Source organism: Rhagoletis zephyria, unplaced genomic scaffold, assembly GCF_001687245.7.
Source record: "Rhagoletis zephyria isolate East Lansing unplaced genomic scaffold, Rhagoletis_zephyria_1.1 Rzeph_scaffold_01805, whole genome shotgun sequence".
NCBI classification, from domain to species: Eukaryota; Metazoa; Arthropoda; class Insecta; order Diptera; family Tephritidae; genus Rhagoletis; species Rhagoletis zephyria.
The window spans coordinates 42,901-59,447 of NW_016158889.1; the positions used below are offsets into that span (position 1 = coordinate 42,901).

The window sequence follows — 16,547 nt, forward strand, 5'->3', positions numbered from 1 at the left end:
ATATGCTCACTGTAATTTTAAAATGGAAGCTAGTGAAAAAGTTCGGAAACCCCGAAACCTTTTATTAAACTTTCAATATATTTTGAGTTTCGAGCTTTCCAGTTTTTAGAATTTAACGAAATCCACAAATATATAAAACTACTCTAATTTATGACTATAAAAACAACTTGGGAATAAGTAAATAAAAATTTTTTTTTTTTGGGAAGAGCAGGGGCTGAACTATGCTATTCGTTATAAAAGGGCAAGCGAAAGTATACAAAAATGAAAAACGTTTAAAATAGGCAAAAAGCAAATAAAAAGTTGAAGACAAAGTAAAAATATAAAAATTAATGACGCAGAAATAAAATAGAATATTAAGAACAGTAAAGTCAAGTAAAGTAACTTCAGTTAAAATGATGAAGTCTCATTAAAATTAAAATATATAATAATAATGAAAAACGGAAACAAATTTAATTAAAAGAAATATTTGAAAGGTACATATGCACATAAATTGAAATAAAATCGAATTTAATAAAAAAAAAACTAAAGTGATTTGAATTAATAAAAAACGTTCTTTTTTTATTTAAATAAAATTAACCTTAATTGAATTTTTCATTGTAATTTTCTATTATAAAAAGTGATTGATATTCGTTCGCTTTAAAACAAAGAAGCCATCAAATAGAATAATGTAAAACCATTTGTATGATGAAAAAGTGACATAGAAATATTATCAAAATATTTGTATAGTCAATATAAATTTTGGTAATAAAAAATAAATAAATACGAAAAGACTAAAGCAGAAAATGTTTAGCAGTTGAGCTGCAGGTACAGTAAAAATGCCAATGCTTACATAAATAAGTATGTATGTGACGCAGTTGTGCAAAGTATACAGCTATATATAATACTGACTTATCACAAATTAAATGCGAAAGAATTAAGGCAAACTGCGCTGCAAATTAAAAGTAAAAATAAATAAGCGGTAAATGGCTGGTGCCAAGCAAAGTTAATAAACAAACAAAAAATTAAAAGTAGCAAAGCAGGACGGCGAAAAAAAATAATGTTAAGTATGCAAAAAATTAATAAACAGCTACATATTAGATTCATAAATAATGTAATTGTAATAAAATTGCATTGCAAACCGGTAATACTTAAAGGTACATTTTAAATGATATATATTTCAATAAATTGCGAATCGATAGCGCGAAAAAAATAAAACCAAATTGACATAAAATCGTAGAATATGAACACACATTTTAAATGATGTCGAAGCAAAAAATAATTAAAAACGTGAAAATAAAAAAGAATTTGTGTGTAATTGAATAAAGTGCCTTAGATGAAAGAAAAATTCAAATTCAATTGAGGAATTACATATGCACCATATGTGCTCAGTCAAAATTAAAATACACATGCAAAATATGTGCATAAATACGTACATATGTATGTACTGAAAAAAATATGTATTTATGTATTTAAGCGGAATTGAAGCTAAGAGTAGTTATTCTAGCGGCCTCATTCAAGTAATATGTATAAAAATAACAGTAAAATTGATTTCTAAGTATAATAAGCGTAAAATTTGCAAATTTTGTATGCTATAGAATTGTCTCTAAAATGGAATTTGGTATTAAATATTTTTTTTTTTTCTTAGTATTCAGTTATTGAGTAGGTATTTTGTGTGTTCCAGCAAAGTGATTTGATCTATGTATGTATTTTTTATTTATAGTATAAGTAGATATTGAAATTAGTGATACTAGACGTCCTTAAAAAAATGTACGTACATACATATTTTAATAGCCTCGTTCAGATAAAATGAATTTGAATGAATTTTCTTTATAAAAAGGTGTTTCCAGAAAAATTCCTTGTTTGAGCTTGGAATTCAGCTCTCAATAAAAGCAAACAATTTATATAAAAGAAAAGTTCAGTATATGCATATAACAGCGGTGGGCAGCCACGGCAGAGCATTTTGGTAATGTACGTGCAATTGATGTCACTGTGTGCGTGCGAACAAGTCGTGCACTTGAATGAAGCTTTCGCTGCCTTCTCAAGCAGGGCGTGTATGTATACGCGAATACGCCCGCTGGGCGGACGCTGCCCAGGGCTGATGTGTAGTATATGCATATGTATGAATATATACATACATCCAAGAGTTTTATATCCATATGTATTTCATTGCATTTGCATTTCCTTTTAATGAGTCTTTAAAAATACTTTCGGGTTTCCAAATTATCGCGTTTAAAGAAATCACTTGAATTTCGAACAGTTTTGAAATTTCCCAATACATTTATATGAAATCACTTGCTGGAGGCCAAGAAAATAATTTCAATTTAATTTTTTTTTTTTTCAAAAGTTGAAGAATTTCTTCTGACTCAGTATCAAATTTCGAGTTCTTTAAAGTAATTTTATCCTTTGTGACACTCTCAAATGCGTTGTGTACTTTTAAGTAAAATATTATTACGCTTAAGCATAGAATTTCAAGAAAACGGAAGAAAATAGTTTTTTTTTAGCATTCAAGTAAAACTAAAAAGAAGAACTGAATGTAAAGAAACTCATATTTTAGCTAAGATCATTAACTAAACAAATATAAAAAAAATCCAAGTGTTTACGTAAATGGGCAAGTAAATTTGTTTTTCATACATACTTACATTAGGGGTATTCTCTGAGCCTTACAAAGCTCTTGCACGGTTTGCAAAGCTGTTCCATATGAAAACCGGTTTTTACCGTGCAACTTGTGTATGTCGCAAGGGCTTTGCAAGTCTCAGAGAATACCCCTATTGTGTTTTAAGCAAAAAACAATTTCCTCATTACCGACTTAGTTTTCCAGATGTTCGCTCCAACAGATTATAAACACACAAAAAAATTGTGCATCTTTTTCTTCCATTCATAATTGTAAGTAGTTTTTTTTTTTGTAAAGCCAACTAATTATAAATGTTTTTGTGTTTATTACGAACTAAATACATAACTATTGTTTAGTATTTGCCAATCTACTTTATTTTTCTTATTTTAGTTAGTCGTAATTATAATAAATTTCCAATGTATGCTGTGTGAAGTGGTGAATAAATTTGGCATGTGTGCGTCATGCCTACAAACATACACAATTTAAGATTAAAATATATAAAGATCTAATAAATTAGCAATAAAATGCAATTGACTTAAAAAATAATATCAAACAAATAAATACACAAATTGTGGAAAAAATTATTGCGTTTTATTTCAACACAAGTACAGAAAAAGTTATCAATCCATAGTTCGCGTATTTTTCCCCCTAAATTGGCTATGTAGCTACTTGAACTCTAAATTCCAATTAATTTGAAAAAAGTAGAAAAAATGACCGGGTTTTATTTTACTACAAATCAATTGCTAGTTATTTGTGTCACTCTGTGTAGCAATTTCCGCTTACCGACGCGTCGGATGTACATACTCTATGGTGTATACATTTAGGCGTAGTCTATTTCCGCCGCAAAATTTCATGTCGTCCTACTCCTGCTTTATGGGTGCCTGGTGCATTGAGCTGGGTCGCTTGCAAAGCTAAAAATGCAAAAATGTTTTTAGCGGAGGGTGGCTGCACTCAAATTGTTTATATGTGCCTCCAATCGAGTTTCAGCAATGTTTATAATCATTTAAATGTGAGCTGCAAAAAGATATAGAACCAAATCCAAATCCTAAAAATGTTGCTCGATACAAATGTTTCGCTACAATGTTGCTGGATACAAATGTTTCGCTACAACGTTGCTGGATGCAAGTGTTACGGTACAATGTTGCTGGATTCAAATGGTTCGCAGCAATGTTGATAGATGCAAATGTTTAGCTACAATGTTTTTGGATACAAATGTTTCGCTACAATGTTGCTGGATACAAATGTTTAGCTACGATGTTGCTGGATACAAATGTTTCGCTACGATGTTGCTGGATACAAATGTTTCGCTACGATGTTGCTGGATACAAATGTTTCGCTACGATGTTGCTGGATACAAATGTTTCGCTACGATGTTGCTGGATACAAATGTTTCGCTACGATGTTGCTGGATACAAATGTTTCGCTACGATGTTGCTGGATACAAATGTTTCGCTACGATGTTGCTGGATACAAATGTTTCGCTACGATGTTGCTGGATACAAATGTTTCGCTACGATGTTGCTGGATACAAATGTTTCGCTACGATGTTGCTGGATACAAATGTTTCGCTACGATGTTGCTGGATACAAATGTTTCGCTACGATGTTGCTGGATACAAATGTTTCGCTACGATGTTGCTGGATACAAATGTTTCGCTACGATGTTGCTGGATACAAATGTTTCGCTACGATGTTGCTGGATACAAATGTTTCGCTACGATGTTGCTGGATACAAATGTTTCGCTACGATGTTGCTGGATACAAATGTTTCGCTACGATGTTGCTGGATACAAATGTTTCGCTACGATGTTGCTGGATACAAATGTTTCGCTACGATGTTGCTAAATACAAATGTTTCGCTACAATGTTGCTGGATACAAATGTTTCGCTACAATGTTACAATGGATACAAATGTTTAGCTATAATGTTGCTAGATACAAATGTTTAGCTACAATGTTGGTGGATACCAATGTTTCGCTACGATGTTGCTGGATACAACTGTTTAGCTGCAATGTTGGTGAACACAAATGTTTAGCTACAATGTAGCTGGATACAAATGTTAGCGACAATGTTGCTCGATACAAATATTTGGCTACGATGTTGCTGGATAGAAATGTTTGGCTACAATGTTACTGGATACATGTTTCGCTATAATGTTGCTGGATGCAAATGATTCGCAGCAATGTTGTTGGATGCAAATATTTCGCTACAAAGTTGCTGACCGCAACAATTTTAGAACAAAAACGCCAATAACTTCATACTTAATTCTTAAACTTACCAACGCATATTGCTACAAAAATATGTTCAAAATGAAACGAAAGCATATATATTTAAATATTTATTATTAGTTCAGTTACAAAAAAAAAGCTTTAAAACAATGGAAAATACATAGATGTAAACACGATGTGGTACGTATCCCGACTACCACCAAAAAAAAAAACTACACATTACACATTAGGCCTCTCTGGCGGCGGCCGCTGCCAGTTTCTTCTCCTTCAAAAGCGCATAACACTCCGGTACATGTGTGTAAAAGTCACACGACTTCGTTTCGACATTGAAAGCCAAATACTTGCCACAGTTGTACAAACGAGGATGACCATTAACGCAGACGAAGTATTTCTTACACGTTTTTGGGTGACGGAAATAGCGTAGTTCCCCATCGGGGTTTACATCCACTTCTTTATCTTCCCCATCGACAGTATCTGTGGGTGGGCAAGTAAAACCAAGGAAGCCTTCTGCATCACATTCCGCAACTTGATCAGGCCAGTCGCACTGATAGGATTTAACATTGAAAGCCAAGCCTTCGGGACATTTGGTGACTGTAGCCACGCCGTGAGCACAATTTCTATAGACACCGCAATTCTTTGGATCACCTGACGAGTAAAAACCGAATTGGCGTGGACAATCAGCGGTGCCATTGGCTGGTTGCAAACGCGTGCGTTGCTTGCATGTTGTGAAGGGCAAATATGTGCATTCGCCAGTTGTTTTGGTACGTTGATTGAAGAGTAGACCATCGGGACAAAGCTTCTCTTCGCCAACATCTTCCCTGCATTCGAGATAGCCGTCACACTGCTCATCATCTGCGAAGCGACCATCCGGTTCGGGACAACTGCGGAGAGCGCAATGGGCTATTTGTTCAAAATGAAATTAAGCAAAACGAAGAAAAATATGAAAAGGGATTTCGAAAGTAAATAGCAAGTTATCTAACTATTTGAATATCAAATTTTTTTTAAATAAAAATACGAGCGTAATACAAACCCAGAACATTGGAGGTACTAATAAATTTACTTCCAACTGGAAATACGGAAGTTTTGACATACAACCACCAAACAAAAAAATAATCCTATGTTCGATGTTTTCCTTATCGATGTTTAGAAACTTTTAAAAATTTTGCAAAGCTTTCGATCCTTTTTCAAGTCGATTTTATTGTCAAGAATATACATACATACATACAAAAAGGCCAAAATAAATCTTCTTGTTTTTCACTGTGGACTAGAGCATTACAACAAAAAAAAAAACAATTTTAAAGTACAAATTGAATTAATATTTTCTAAAATCTTCGCTTTGCAGCTGCCGCCGTCTTCTGCGCTGATAGACGCGCATTCTTGATATCCTGTCCTCGCTGTTTGATGTCAGGACTGCAATTCGGCACATTATCAATGTCATCACAGCTTTTCGTTTCTGGATTGAAGGCACTAGCTTCATCACAAGCAATACGACGTGGACGACCCTCTATACAGATAAAGTACACCTGACAATTATCGCTGGATGGATAGAAATCATACTCCTGTTCGGGTTCACCAATGAATTGCCCTTTGGGCGATGGTTTTGGTGGTGGACACTTAAAGCCGAGGAAAGCTTCGGCATCACAATCGGGCACTTGATCGGGCCAATCGCATTTATAAGTGTCCTTGTTCCATGCCAAACCATCGGGACAGTCCAAAACGAAGCCACGTCCGGAGGCACAATTCTTGAATTTACCACAATTGCGAGAGTCACCCATGCCATAGTAACCGAACTGGTGTGGACATTCATCAGTGGCTTGAGCGGGTTGTATACGTGCTTGTGGACACTCTACTTCGATGGGGTAGCCACAAGGATAGCCGGAAGAATTGGGATTGTACAGTAGACCGTCGGGGCAGAGTTTCTCCTCAGTGACACCATTCTTACATTCGATATAGGCATCACAGGAGCTAGAGCTGGGCTGGGTACCGTTGGGTTGTTGGCATTGGGCGTTAGCTGCAATCGGAAAGAGAGAAAAAAGCATAAAACGGTGTTCATTAATATAATTTTATTAAAGTTGCTTACCTAGACAGAGTGAAGTATGAGTGGAGTAGAATGATGATTTTTTTTTTTTATAATGTTTTTGTTTTTAACACACCAAAATTTAAAGCGATGAATGATGAACTAAATATGTAAACGAAGTTGTTTTGTAAATATATAAATACGATAACTGCGTTAAACTAGAATGCTTTATGATTCATTATAATATACTCGGATTCTACGGATTCTAGCGAAATGTAAAAAATGGGAATTCACTCTTCACTTAAGAAATACTCTTAAGCTTAATCTATAACAAGAGCAGGAGCATTTAATTTTCTTCTTTTTGTCATAAATTTTACATTTCGAAGTACACAAGAAGATTTTGAAGCGCGATAATTAAGTCCACAACAACTATAATTAATAGGGTGATAGACTCGGTTTTTCCAACCCGGTTTCCAACGGATTTCTTTGGCTATCTATAGGCAGGGTTTTTTTTAACTTGATTTTTCGAATATTGAATATACCGGATTTTTTTTTTGATAGAATAAACCTGCTTTTTCGCTTCATACAAAACTTGACTTCTCAATAAAAACTTTGAGTTTTTGGAAGTTTTCAAGCATTTTTTTCAGTTTAAGGGAAACCACTAAATAGCTCTAAAATTATGTTATAGTTTATTTTTTGTTAAACAACACATCATATTTAATTCCAATAAATGAATGCATTTCCTCCAATTCGAGCTCTGATTCTTGTAGTTGTGTCACAAATGGAGATCTCCACTCTTAGACTCCACCTCCAAACAAGTTTTTTCTTTATGGCAGAAGTACACTTACGAGGTTTGCCATCGTCTGCCGAGCGCTATTTGAAAAAAAAAAAACTTTTTTATGTTGTTGCGATCAGCAATTGAATAATGGGCCTTCCGAGTGGCTGGAGGTAGACCTAAGCACTTGGCTACGGCGGCAAGAGCTTTTGATCTAAAACAAAACTTTGAACTTATTTTGCTTTGCTCTTTTCTATATAAAAGCTATCTTTATTGCTAAAAGCTTTACTGTAATTTTTGGTCATGGTTTCATTCATAAATAAGCATTTGACTGTAAGAAAATATGATGTAGAAGGGCAGCGGCGGTGCATTCAGCAATACCGCTACTTTGTTCTTAGCGAATTTGACAGAATCAGCTGCTCGTGTGATGTCATCACAGAAATATCCGCGCTAAGTTTTATCACTAGTTATCACTAGTTTTTGCTAATAAACCTTTTGCAGAAACAATCTTATAAGAGTTCACGTCACTAATTTCAACTAGCTTAGTGTTTTTTGTTCCTCTTTATTTCGCTCTTTCTGGGCGTAATATTTTAAGTTTTCTTCAATCTTCAATTTTCTGTTCAAAAAGTAGACGAACACAACTACGATTTGCCTACAAATGGGGCCGCCGCTATTTTTTCTCTCCTTCATCTCCCCTATTCGTTGCGATCATGACGTCATTACTCGCAGGAATGCGCAATCTTGTATTATATCATTCTTTGTAAGAGAATTAAGTAAAATAAAACCGGGTTTCTTAATTGGAAAATTGGAAACCGGTTTCTTAAATTGTAATTTTTCGAATAACTCGAAAACCGGGTTTGGGTAAAAGGCAAATAATCGAAACCCCTAATAATTACATAAAAAAAAAATAACGCTGAATTTCCACTAGTGATTCAATGATAGACTTTTTAATGACAATGTCGGGCATTAAACAAAACTCGTGCCATTACAATTGTAAAAATAGCCATCATGTCTGTTTCCACACGGCCTTTTTTAAATGGCCTACATTTTGTGTAATTTTAACGCCTAAGGAAATGATTAAAGGACCTAAAAAATACGACTAAAAACACAACTTTTTTGCCGTTAGATTTGTACCCACCCACGTTCTCGCGGCTCTCTTGATCAGCAATTGTCTATCAGGGTACAATTCTGATCAAATCAACAGCTGAGTTAATCTGAATCAACGTTGCCATCTGCCAATGCTATAAGGCGTCTTGTGAACTCCCAAAATATTAAAATGCAGAAAGCGAACGAAAATTGTTATTTTTTTTTTTGCATATCATAATGCATATTTGACCCACATTTTTATAATACGTTACTTATGAAATATCAAACTATGGGCTCAAAAAGCCGGAATACACGTTAGCCTAATTGTCGTTACTACTTTGTTTGCTTAAAATGCGTATATGCATTAGAAATACATACATACATATCATTGTGCTTACTTTCATACTTATTTTAATGATGCGGCACATTTAACATACATAATGCACTTTGCCACTAGGTTCATGAACAAATACATATAAACACACAAATGCTGGTGTTACACAATAGTTGTGTTAGATGCCACTGTCACCATCAGTATCATCACTGCATTGAAAAAAAAAATAATAATAATTAACAGCGCTGCTAAATGCGTTGGATCCACTTTAATAGCAATGAAAACGTGTCGTTATTTTTGATGATGATTTAATTGCATTTTGGAGTGCAGAAAGTGTCAACTGTATTATAATTTTAATTTGAATACTTTGTAGTATGTTTTAGCTTCAGAGAAGACTTCATTTTATTAGCACTTGAAATAATTGCACTTATTAATAACTGTATAACCTAAGAAACTCGTAGTCAAATCGAAGCATCTAATCTTTGCATGGCAACAGAAGCAAGTGAAAATTTTTCATTTAAATTATGTGAATAAAATCGAAAAAAAAAAACATTTTCTTAGTAGAACGATTATAAAAATTGTTTAAATAAAAAACTGGTATTTTGTTATAATACAGACTTCCAGTAAAAAAAAGCTGCATTCCTTGAAGAAACATTAGCATAGAAAGAAAAAAAATAAACAAAAAGCTTATATAAGTATGTAAGCACATATATACCAATCAAAAGATCTGCATCATCATACTTTGAAAAATTGAAAGCAAAAGTATTTAAGACCAAACAAGTTTGGTCATCATTGTCATCACAGATAACTGTGTGTATGTATATACTACTTATGTACATATATATGTATGTAAGGCTATTGTATATTTGTGCAATGTGAAATAAATCGCAAACCGCTGCTAAGCAATACAATTGATCTGAAAAGGTAAATAAGCTGCGGATGTGCAGCGAATAAAGGTGAACAAGCCAATGCAGAAGAGATGCTCAGAGCGTTGATGCTTAAGCGTGGCTGGATTATGTAAGCTGCATTAAAATTGTTAAAGGTGGCGCACTGTGGTACACAGAAAAATTATGTTCAAAATACATATTTTTCTACGTATTTGGCCGAGCTTCTCCTCAGGTTGCGGTACAAAAAAAAATTAAATGTTATAAAAATAAATCACCAAAATTTAGTATTTCTTAATTTCTATAAGAATTTTAGGTGTATTTTTTTGGCAAGCCTATAATTGTTTTCAGATAGGTGAAAAAGAAATGCTAGTTAAATGATCCTCATACTGATTTGGCTGATTACATATTGCATCTGTTACTTTTTCATTTGGTATAGCTTTAGAACCCACTGCTTTTTGTTTAGAGAATTTTGGCGTAACGGTTTTCACTGCAGAACACAGAACACTGGATCTACCGAGTGGTAGTGCGCACCTATAACCACATGGCACGACTTTGCAATTGGTGCCCTCCTTGATGTTGAAGAGGCTTTAAATAAAATGTTACCCGGGGCGATAGCAAAAGCCCTGACCGTTTCGAAGCTCGGCCGAAATGAATCCTTATCTATACATCCCTTCAAGGGGTGAATGGGAGAATGGCAGCCTTTGGAAAATAGGTTCAATAAACATCTTCGCGGATGGATCAAAGCTGGACGGCAGAGTTGCAGGAGGTGTTTTCTATCAGGAACTCTAAGTAAATCTCAACTTCATGATGCCGGATTTTTGCAGCGTCTTTCAGTCAGAGGTGACTGCTGTTAAAAAGGCAGAGAGGACTGGTTTCGTACCAGTATATTACCAATTAGAAGAGTAAGTGTCTACTCCGATAGGTTAGGTTAGGTTATGCGGGCGGTTCTGAAAAGAGTTCACTCGGAGGCCACAAAGGCCCATTGCGATGCCCAGGGGGGTTTTCCCATGCATGCCCGACCTTGCACTTAATCGCCTCGGAACACGTTAAAATCCAGTTGATTTTGGTTACAGCACCCAGCATCGCAGGGCTGACAAATTGCCTTGGCAGTGTACTCTTTTGGCCATCTACATGTACAGGGAAGGCATATGAGTTGCTGTGACCACTTTGGGACTTCTGCTGGGCAGATATTCGTCTTAAAGTCGCCTCAACCAGCGCTGGGAAAAACTCCACATATAAAAGTCTTATTGATCGGTGGTTGCAGGCGAACAAAGGAGATTCCTACAACCCTTCTGACCGGAAACTGTCGTGTAGGAAGCCATGTGGTGCGGTGGTTGTTTGGAGGAAGAGTTGGAATCTCAGCACAATGGTTTAAATATGTCGGCTCGTAACTGTCTAAGTGGACATCAGCTGTCTGTGGAACTCTATTTTGAGCACACAACGCTTACTTCTCACAGATTTAGGTAATCAGTTGCCGCTCTTAGAAACTGCAATGTGCTAACACAATGGACAACTTGATAAGTGTTTAATCGAGTCACTCGCGGGGCTGTCACCCTAAATAGCGTAACCATACTGATTCTAGATATCGTCATGACAAACGAGAGAATAGTCAGTAATTTTCACTTTTTATTTTATAGACACGATAAAACAATACAAAATTACTCCTGATCAGAGTTTTCTGAGGAAGTTTCGTAAGTTATCGGGATAACTTAGAACTAATAGAAAAAATTATGGATAATTTTTTGTTGTATTTTCTATAAGACTTTAAGTGTAGTTTTCTCAATTACGTTTTAAAATTCATCTGCCCTTCGAACCAATTTTTTCAGAGCAAAATTTGTATTTAAAGGGCATACAAATTTTAAAACCTACTTGAGAAAACGGCCCTAAGTGCATTGCAATGTTAATAACCAAATATATTTTATATCCCAAATTAAACTTAATCAATTTTGAAATTTAATTTTGACTCTATATTTTTATATCAAGCGACCAGAGTGCGATGCAACATCTCATAACACACAGCCACTGCACACGTTGACCTCGTACAAGAGACAACAGATAACCACAAATATGCAGACGCGGTCGCACGCGGCAATTTAAAGAAAAAAAAAACAGCTACTGGCATTTTTGTCATCTTAATCCACGATTAAAATCAAGGGTAGCGTTGTGCTACTAAAAATTTAATGCCAAAATATTTTTGTTGTAATGGGCTCGATATACGATGCAAACATATTTACGTGCACATATGTATGTAGTTAGTATCAATATGAGAATCAATATCTACTGTGGAGGTCAAATCAATGCAAACAAAAGACTTAAGTAACGAACTTGTTTGTAAAAAACAAATTTGAATGCTCATGGCAAACACCGTTTATATGTACATATATCTTCCCATCTATTAGTAATAGAAATTGCAATTTCCAATGTAATTAACAACTCGGAAATTGGTTATTTAGTAAATCGACTCAGAGATGCGCCAGTGAAGGTATAATTGTTAGAAAATAAAAGTGTTGTTGAACTGCTTCATACGTACATAAGTATGTATCTCGCGCACAAGTAGCCGGTTGCGAAACGCCTAAGTGTTTAGGAACACTTGGGTGGTGTAATGTTTGCTGAATCGATCGCATACTTAGTATATTTGAATAGCACCTAAACTGCAAAAATGGAACAACTTGATAACTGAAAAGATTAAAAACCAAAATGGTAGTTTTACTTATAAACACAATTTTTTTTTTTTTACTCTTTTCTATAAAGTGCGATACTTTTTCTTTCTTTGTACTTTGGTTTTAATGCCAACTTTTTTAGCTAATGCGCCAAATGTAAATACAGTTTTCAAGTGTTATGTTAAGTTTGAGGTTAGCGCATTTTACTATAATACTAAACATACATCCATACATGCGTATTTACTTACACTTGTGGGTGCATATTGTATTACAAATATTAATAGAACATTTCACAAGATGATAACTGCTGTCGCAGCTATTTTTTTGTGCGCGATCAGATTGAAAATGGAAATAAATTACAGCAAGCCGGAGGAAAAAAAAAAAACAAATTAACAGCGCTATTCGTTTTGTTTACGCGTACTTGAAATGCCATCAGAGCAATAAGCATAAATAAGTTTAAAGCAACAATAACTTAGATAAAGATTCTCCCAATTGCTAACATATTGGACAAAAAGTCTCAGGAAGCTGTCACTACAAAGGAATTTTTAAATATTCTAATTGCTATTTTTCGTTTCGTTATTCAAGTACTAATATACTTGGATTGGCTATTTTTGCATATACGAATATACATAAATACATATGTAAGCATGTACCCGCAATAAAAATAAACGGCCACCTGTTATTCCAGATATTTTACTTGTTTGCAATTGATATTCACTTCAGGTGCTGGCATTTCTTGCCGAACGGCAAAAATTTAAAGAAAATTACGAAATAGCACCCTAACGAAATTTGGCAATTAATGTCGCGAAGTTAAATATTTATAGCATTTTATTGAAGAGAAAAGAGTACATATGTACAGATTTTAAAATCAAGCAATTAAATTTATGTATAACGGTAGTTTCTTTAAGAAAGCACAGAAAGCAAATGATTGAGGAAAATAACAATTGGCTGTAGCCAAGTGGAACGACCGCTATAGCCGAGTGGTTAGAACTGGCAACTGGGGCTTGATCCCTTGTCCAAGAAACATCTAAAATTAGAAAAAGGTTTGTCTAATAGCGGCAGGCCGTGACGAGTGTATTTATGCCTTGGAGAAGCTTCTCATTAAAGCAGTTGTATTTGTGTTATAACCAGGGCCGCGGAAAATAAGCAAGAACAAATCAATTTTAAGCGCTCATCTGAGCACTAAAATATTTGTAAATATGCTCACAAAAACAATAAATTTAAATACAGTTAAATGTTTTGTTTTTTATTCAGTTTATTTCAAGAATTGAAAAATTACAATGGGAATTTAAGTGTTGCTTGATATTCTCTAATATTAGAGATGTGCGCTGGTCGTTATTTTTAATCTCTTCAATAACACCAATGGCATTCCGTTGAGACGAACCATTGTTTTAAACTTTTGCATCCACGCAGAAATGCATTTGAAGTTACGGGTTAATAAAAACCAAATCTGTTTTTATGTTATTATTTGTTAACATCTTCTTAGTTCGACGAATAAAAAAAAAGCCCAAGAAATGATCAAGAAAATTTTATTGAGTCAAATTTTCTTAAGCAGTACGAAGTTCTTAAGAAAATTGCTACGCTTTCTACTATGGTTTGCTAAAGTTTTTTTTTTTTTAAGTACAAGGCACCCTTGTTCCCAACAGAAATATACGCCTGTTCCCTTATTTCGTAAGGAAAAAGTGAGACAGCAGGCTCTAAAATATCATATGTCAAAACACACAAAATAATAGCAATTAATTTCTTGACCGTTTACTTACAAGGAACGTGCTTTATACATTGAAATAAGCAAAATAAGCATGATCGTTGAAATTTAGCTTGGAAACCCTGAATATGCAAAATAAGTAATTCCAAGCAAAAGCTGAAACTTTTCGGCCCTGGTTATAACCAAGCACTAAGCAGAAGTGTGAACGTATTTTAACACAGCCACATCGCTGCGCAGTGGCCAAAACTGGCATTTGTTGTTCATAATTCACTGGAGCCGTCATTTTTCACACCCAATTTTATTAATTATTTTTTATAATTTATTAATTATAATTTATTAATCATTATTATTTATTTTTTTTTAATAAAAGCTTGTAAGATTCGCAAGATACCAGTTGAGTCCGTTTTGGAATTTTTGTTTACTTATATTAAATTTTTTCAAGTGCAAAGTGCAGAAAAATTAGCAATGTTGAGAAAATCGAAATAAATGTCTCGTAATATAAACTAGTTGAAAACAATTGTAGGGTTCCCCCAAAACGAAAAAAAAGAATTGTAAAGAAATCGTAATTTTTTTGTTTTTAGAAATTTTTAGGTATGCAGCTTTATAGACCATGAAATTTTAGTATACAAAAGTGCAAGCTTCAAGCGGCTTAGAGTTAGCGTTATTCTAAAACGCATGAGAAAAAGTTGGCGCAAAACATGGTATTACTATGCTGGGTAACAGGACACTGCGGGATCGCATTGGCAAGGGAAGGCTCATAGTCTTACTTGTGGGGCCGGAACCGTTTTGTGGATTCAGTTGGCCCTCTTCGAGACACCTAATAGAAACGTGGGTGAACTCAGAACGTAGTAGGTACTGGAGAGTGCTTTTTGACTATCCTTTTGCAAGGAAATATATAACTAAATCTCTTGAGCAGAGCCAACATAAAGATGTTAATTGGCTACATAACCGGCCATAGTCACCTACGCTGTCACATGCCTTGAAGACGAGGAGACGTCGGAGCACATTATGCGAGTGGTCCAGCATTAGCCAGACAGCAATACTTCAGTTCTTCATCATAATCATAGTTCATCAACTCAAGATTCTTCCGCATGGCGTTCAAGATAGGATAGATTGACGGCTATCGACTAGATGAGGTAAAGCAGCTCGGGGTAATCGATTTGAGAAGTAAACTGATACGTGCTCGTTTTAACGCAGCGTGAACATTGTCGCAGATATCCCGGTCGTCCGACACCAACTGGCCAAACGCAGCGAAGTTTAACGATCTTCTAAAATAATGTCACGAGATCCTGCCAGGCTGCAACCCAAGCTGTCGGAGAGGACCTCCGAGCATCGACCGACCACGTGGCAGGCAATTGGGCATAAAGATATTTTTTTTTTTAAATCTTGAAGATGTTCCCTTACCAAGTGCAGTCATGCTGAATCTCGACTACGAACGAAAACAACGTTTAATAAAAAATCATCCGCTCATCAGCATCAACGCTACCCATTTCCATCTCTGTGGATATGTGAGTTAGCGGGATGATTGCTTCTGCGACACCTAAATTCCGTGTAAAACCCAAAAAGAGCCATTAGAGCCGTTCATCTACTGCGTTTACAAAACCATGCTGAAGGACTTCCTCCTTCCACAATTGTATGAAAGAGGATATCACGTAAACACATCTTCTATTAAAAATTGGAATACAATGAAGACAAAATATGGCTCTTAAAATCGAAACGATCGTCTCGACAAAGAGGCTTACAAGATGAAAACGAGTAATTTTTAAGAAAAAAAAAAAACACAACCGACTTCAATTCTTGAAAAATAATTTCGGAATACCGTTAACTTCTTCATGACCTATTGATCGAATCGATTGACGTGGTCCAAAATTATGCGGTAACATACATAAGAAAAAATATATTTCGACGAATTGACAACCTCCTCCTTTTTGTGAAGTCGGTTAAAAACGAAAACTATATGCCTCTCCATTTGTGTTTTGCCCACAACTTTACACCTATCGCTTCATATTTTTCTAGATCTTCATCCTTGCGGGATTTTTAAATTTTAGAAACTTTCTCGCATTCCTTTTTTATAATGAGATTTTCACTTCAAAAGTCCTGTTGAGGATCTTGTCGCCAATTTGACGAATTTTGGGACTAATGACTATTTGACGATTTCGGACATCAAATGACGATTTTGGCTCCATATACTATAAAAACTTTTTTACATATCTAAAATCCGGCGGAGTGCAATAACGCCCATGGGCTTTATTTCCTAAAAAAAAAA

The 16,547-nt window shown here is 34.9% G+C and overlaps 1 protein-coding gene and 1 long non-coding RNA gene across 3 annotated transcripts in view; one reads left to right on the forward strand and one right to left on the reverse strand.

Annotated features, from left to right (window-relative positions):
* Positions 1-4,914: 4,914 nt before the first annotated feature.
* The window catches only part of obst-E (obstructor-E), a 16,236-nt gene continuing 4,603 nt past the window's right edge, over positions 4,915-16,547 (reverse strand). Inside the window, exon 2 of one of the 2 annotated variants that reach the window (XM_017619204.1) lies at positions 4,915-5,717. In XM_017619204.1, the coding sequence (XP_017474693.1) occupies positions 5,044-5,717 (674 nt within the window). In that variant the 3' untranslated portion in view covers positions 4,915-5,043. Of the gene's footprint in view, positions 5,718-5,998; positions 6,829-16,547 lie in introns of those variants that run through there. The other variant, XM_017619203.1, reaches the window with a different exon arrangement.
* LOC108365218 (uncharacterized) overlaps positions 7,207-16,547 on the forward strand; it is an 11,063-nt gene continuing 1,722 nt past the window's right edge. Inside the window, exons 1-2 of the long non-coding RNA XR_001847893.1 lie at positions 7,207-7,219; positions 10,912-10,915. This is a non-coding gene — a long non-coding RNA (uncharacterized LOC108365218). The remainder of the gene's footprint in view (positions 7,220-10,911; positions 10,916-16,547) is intronic.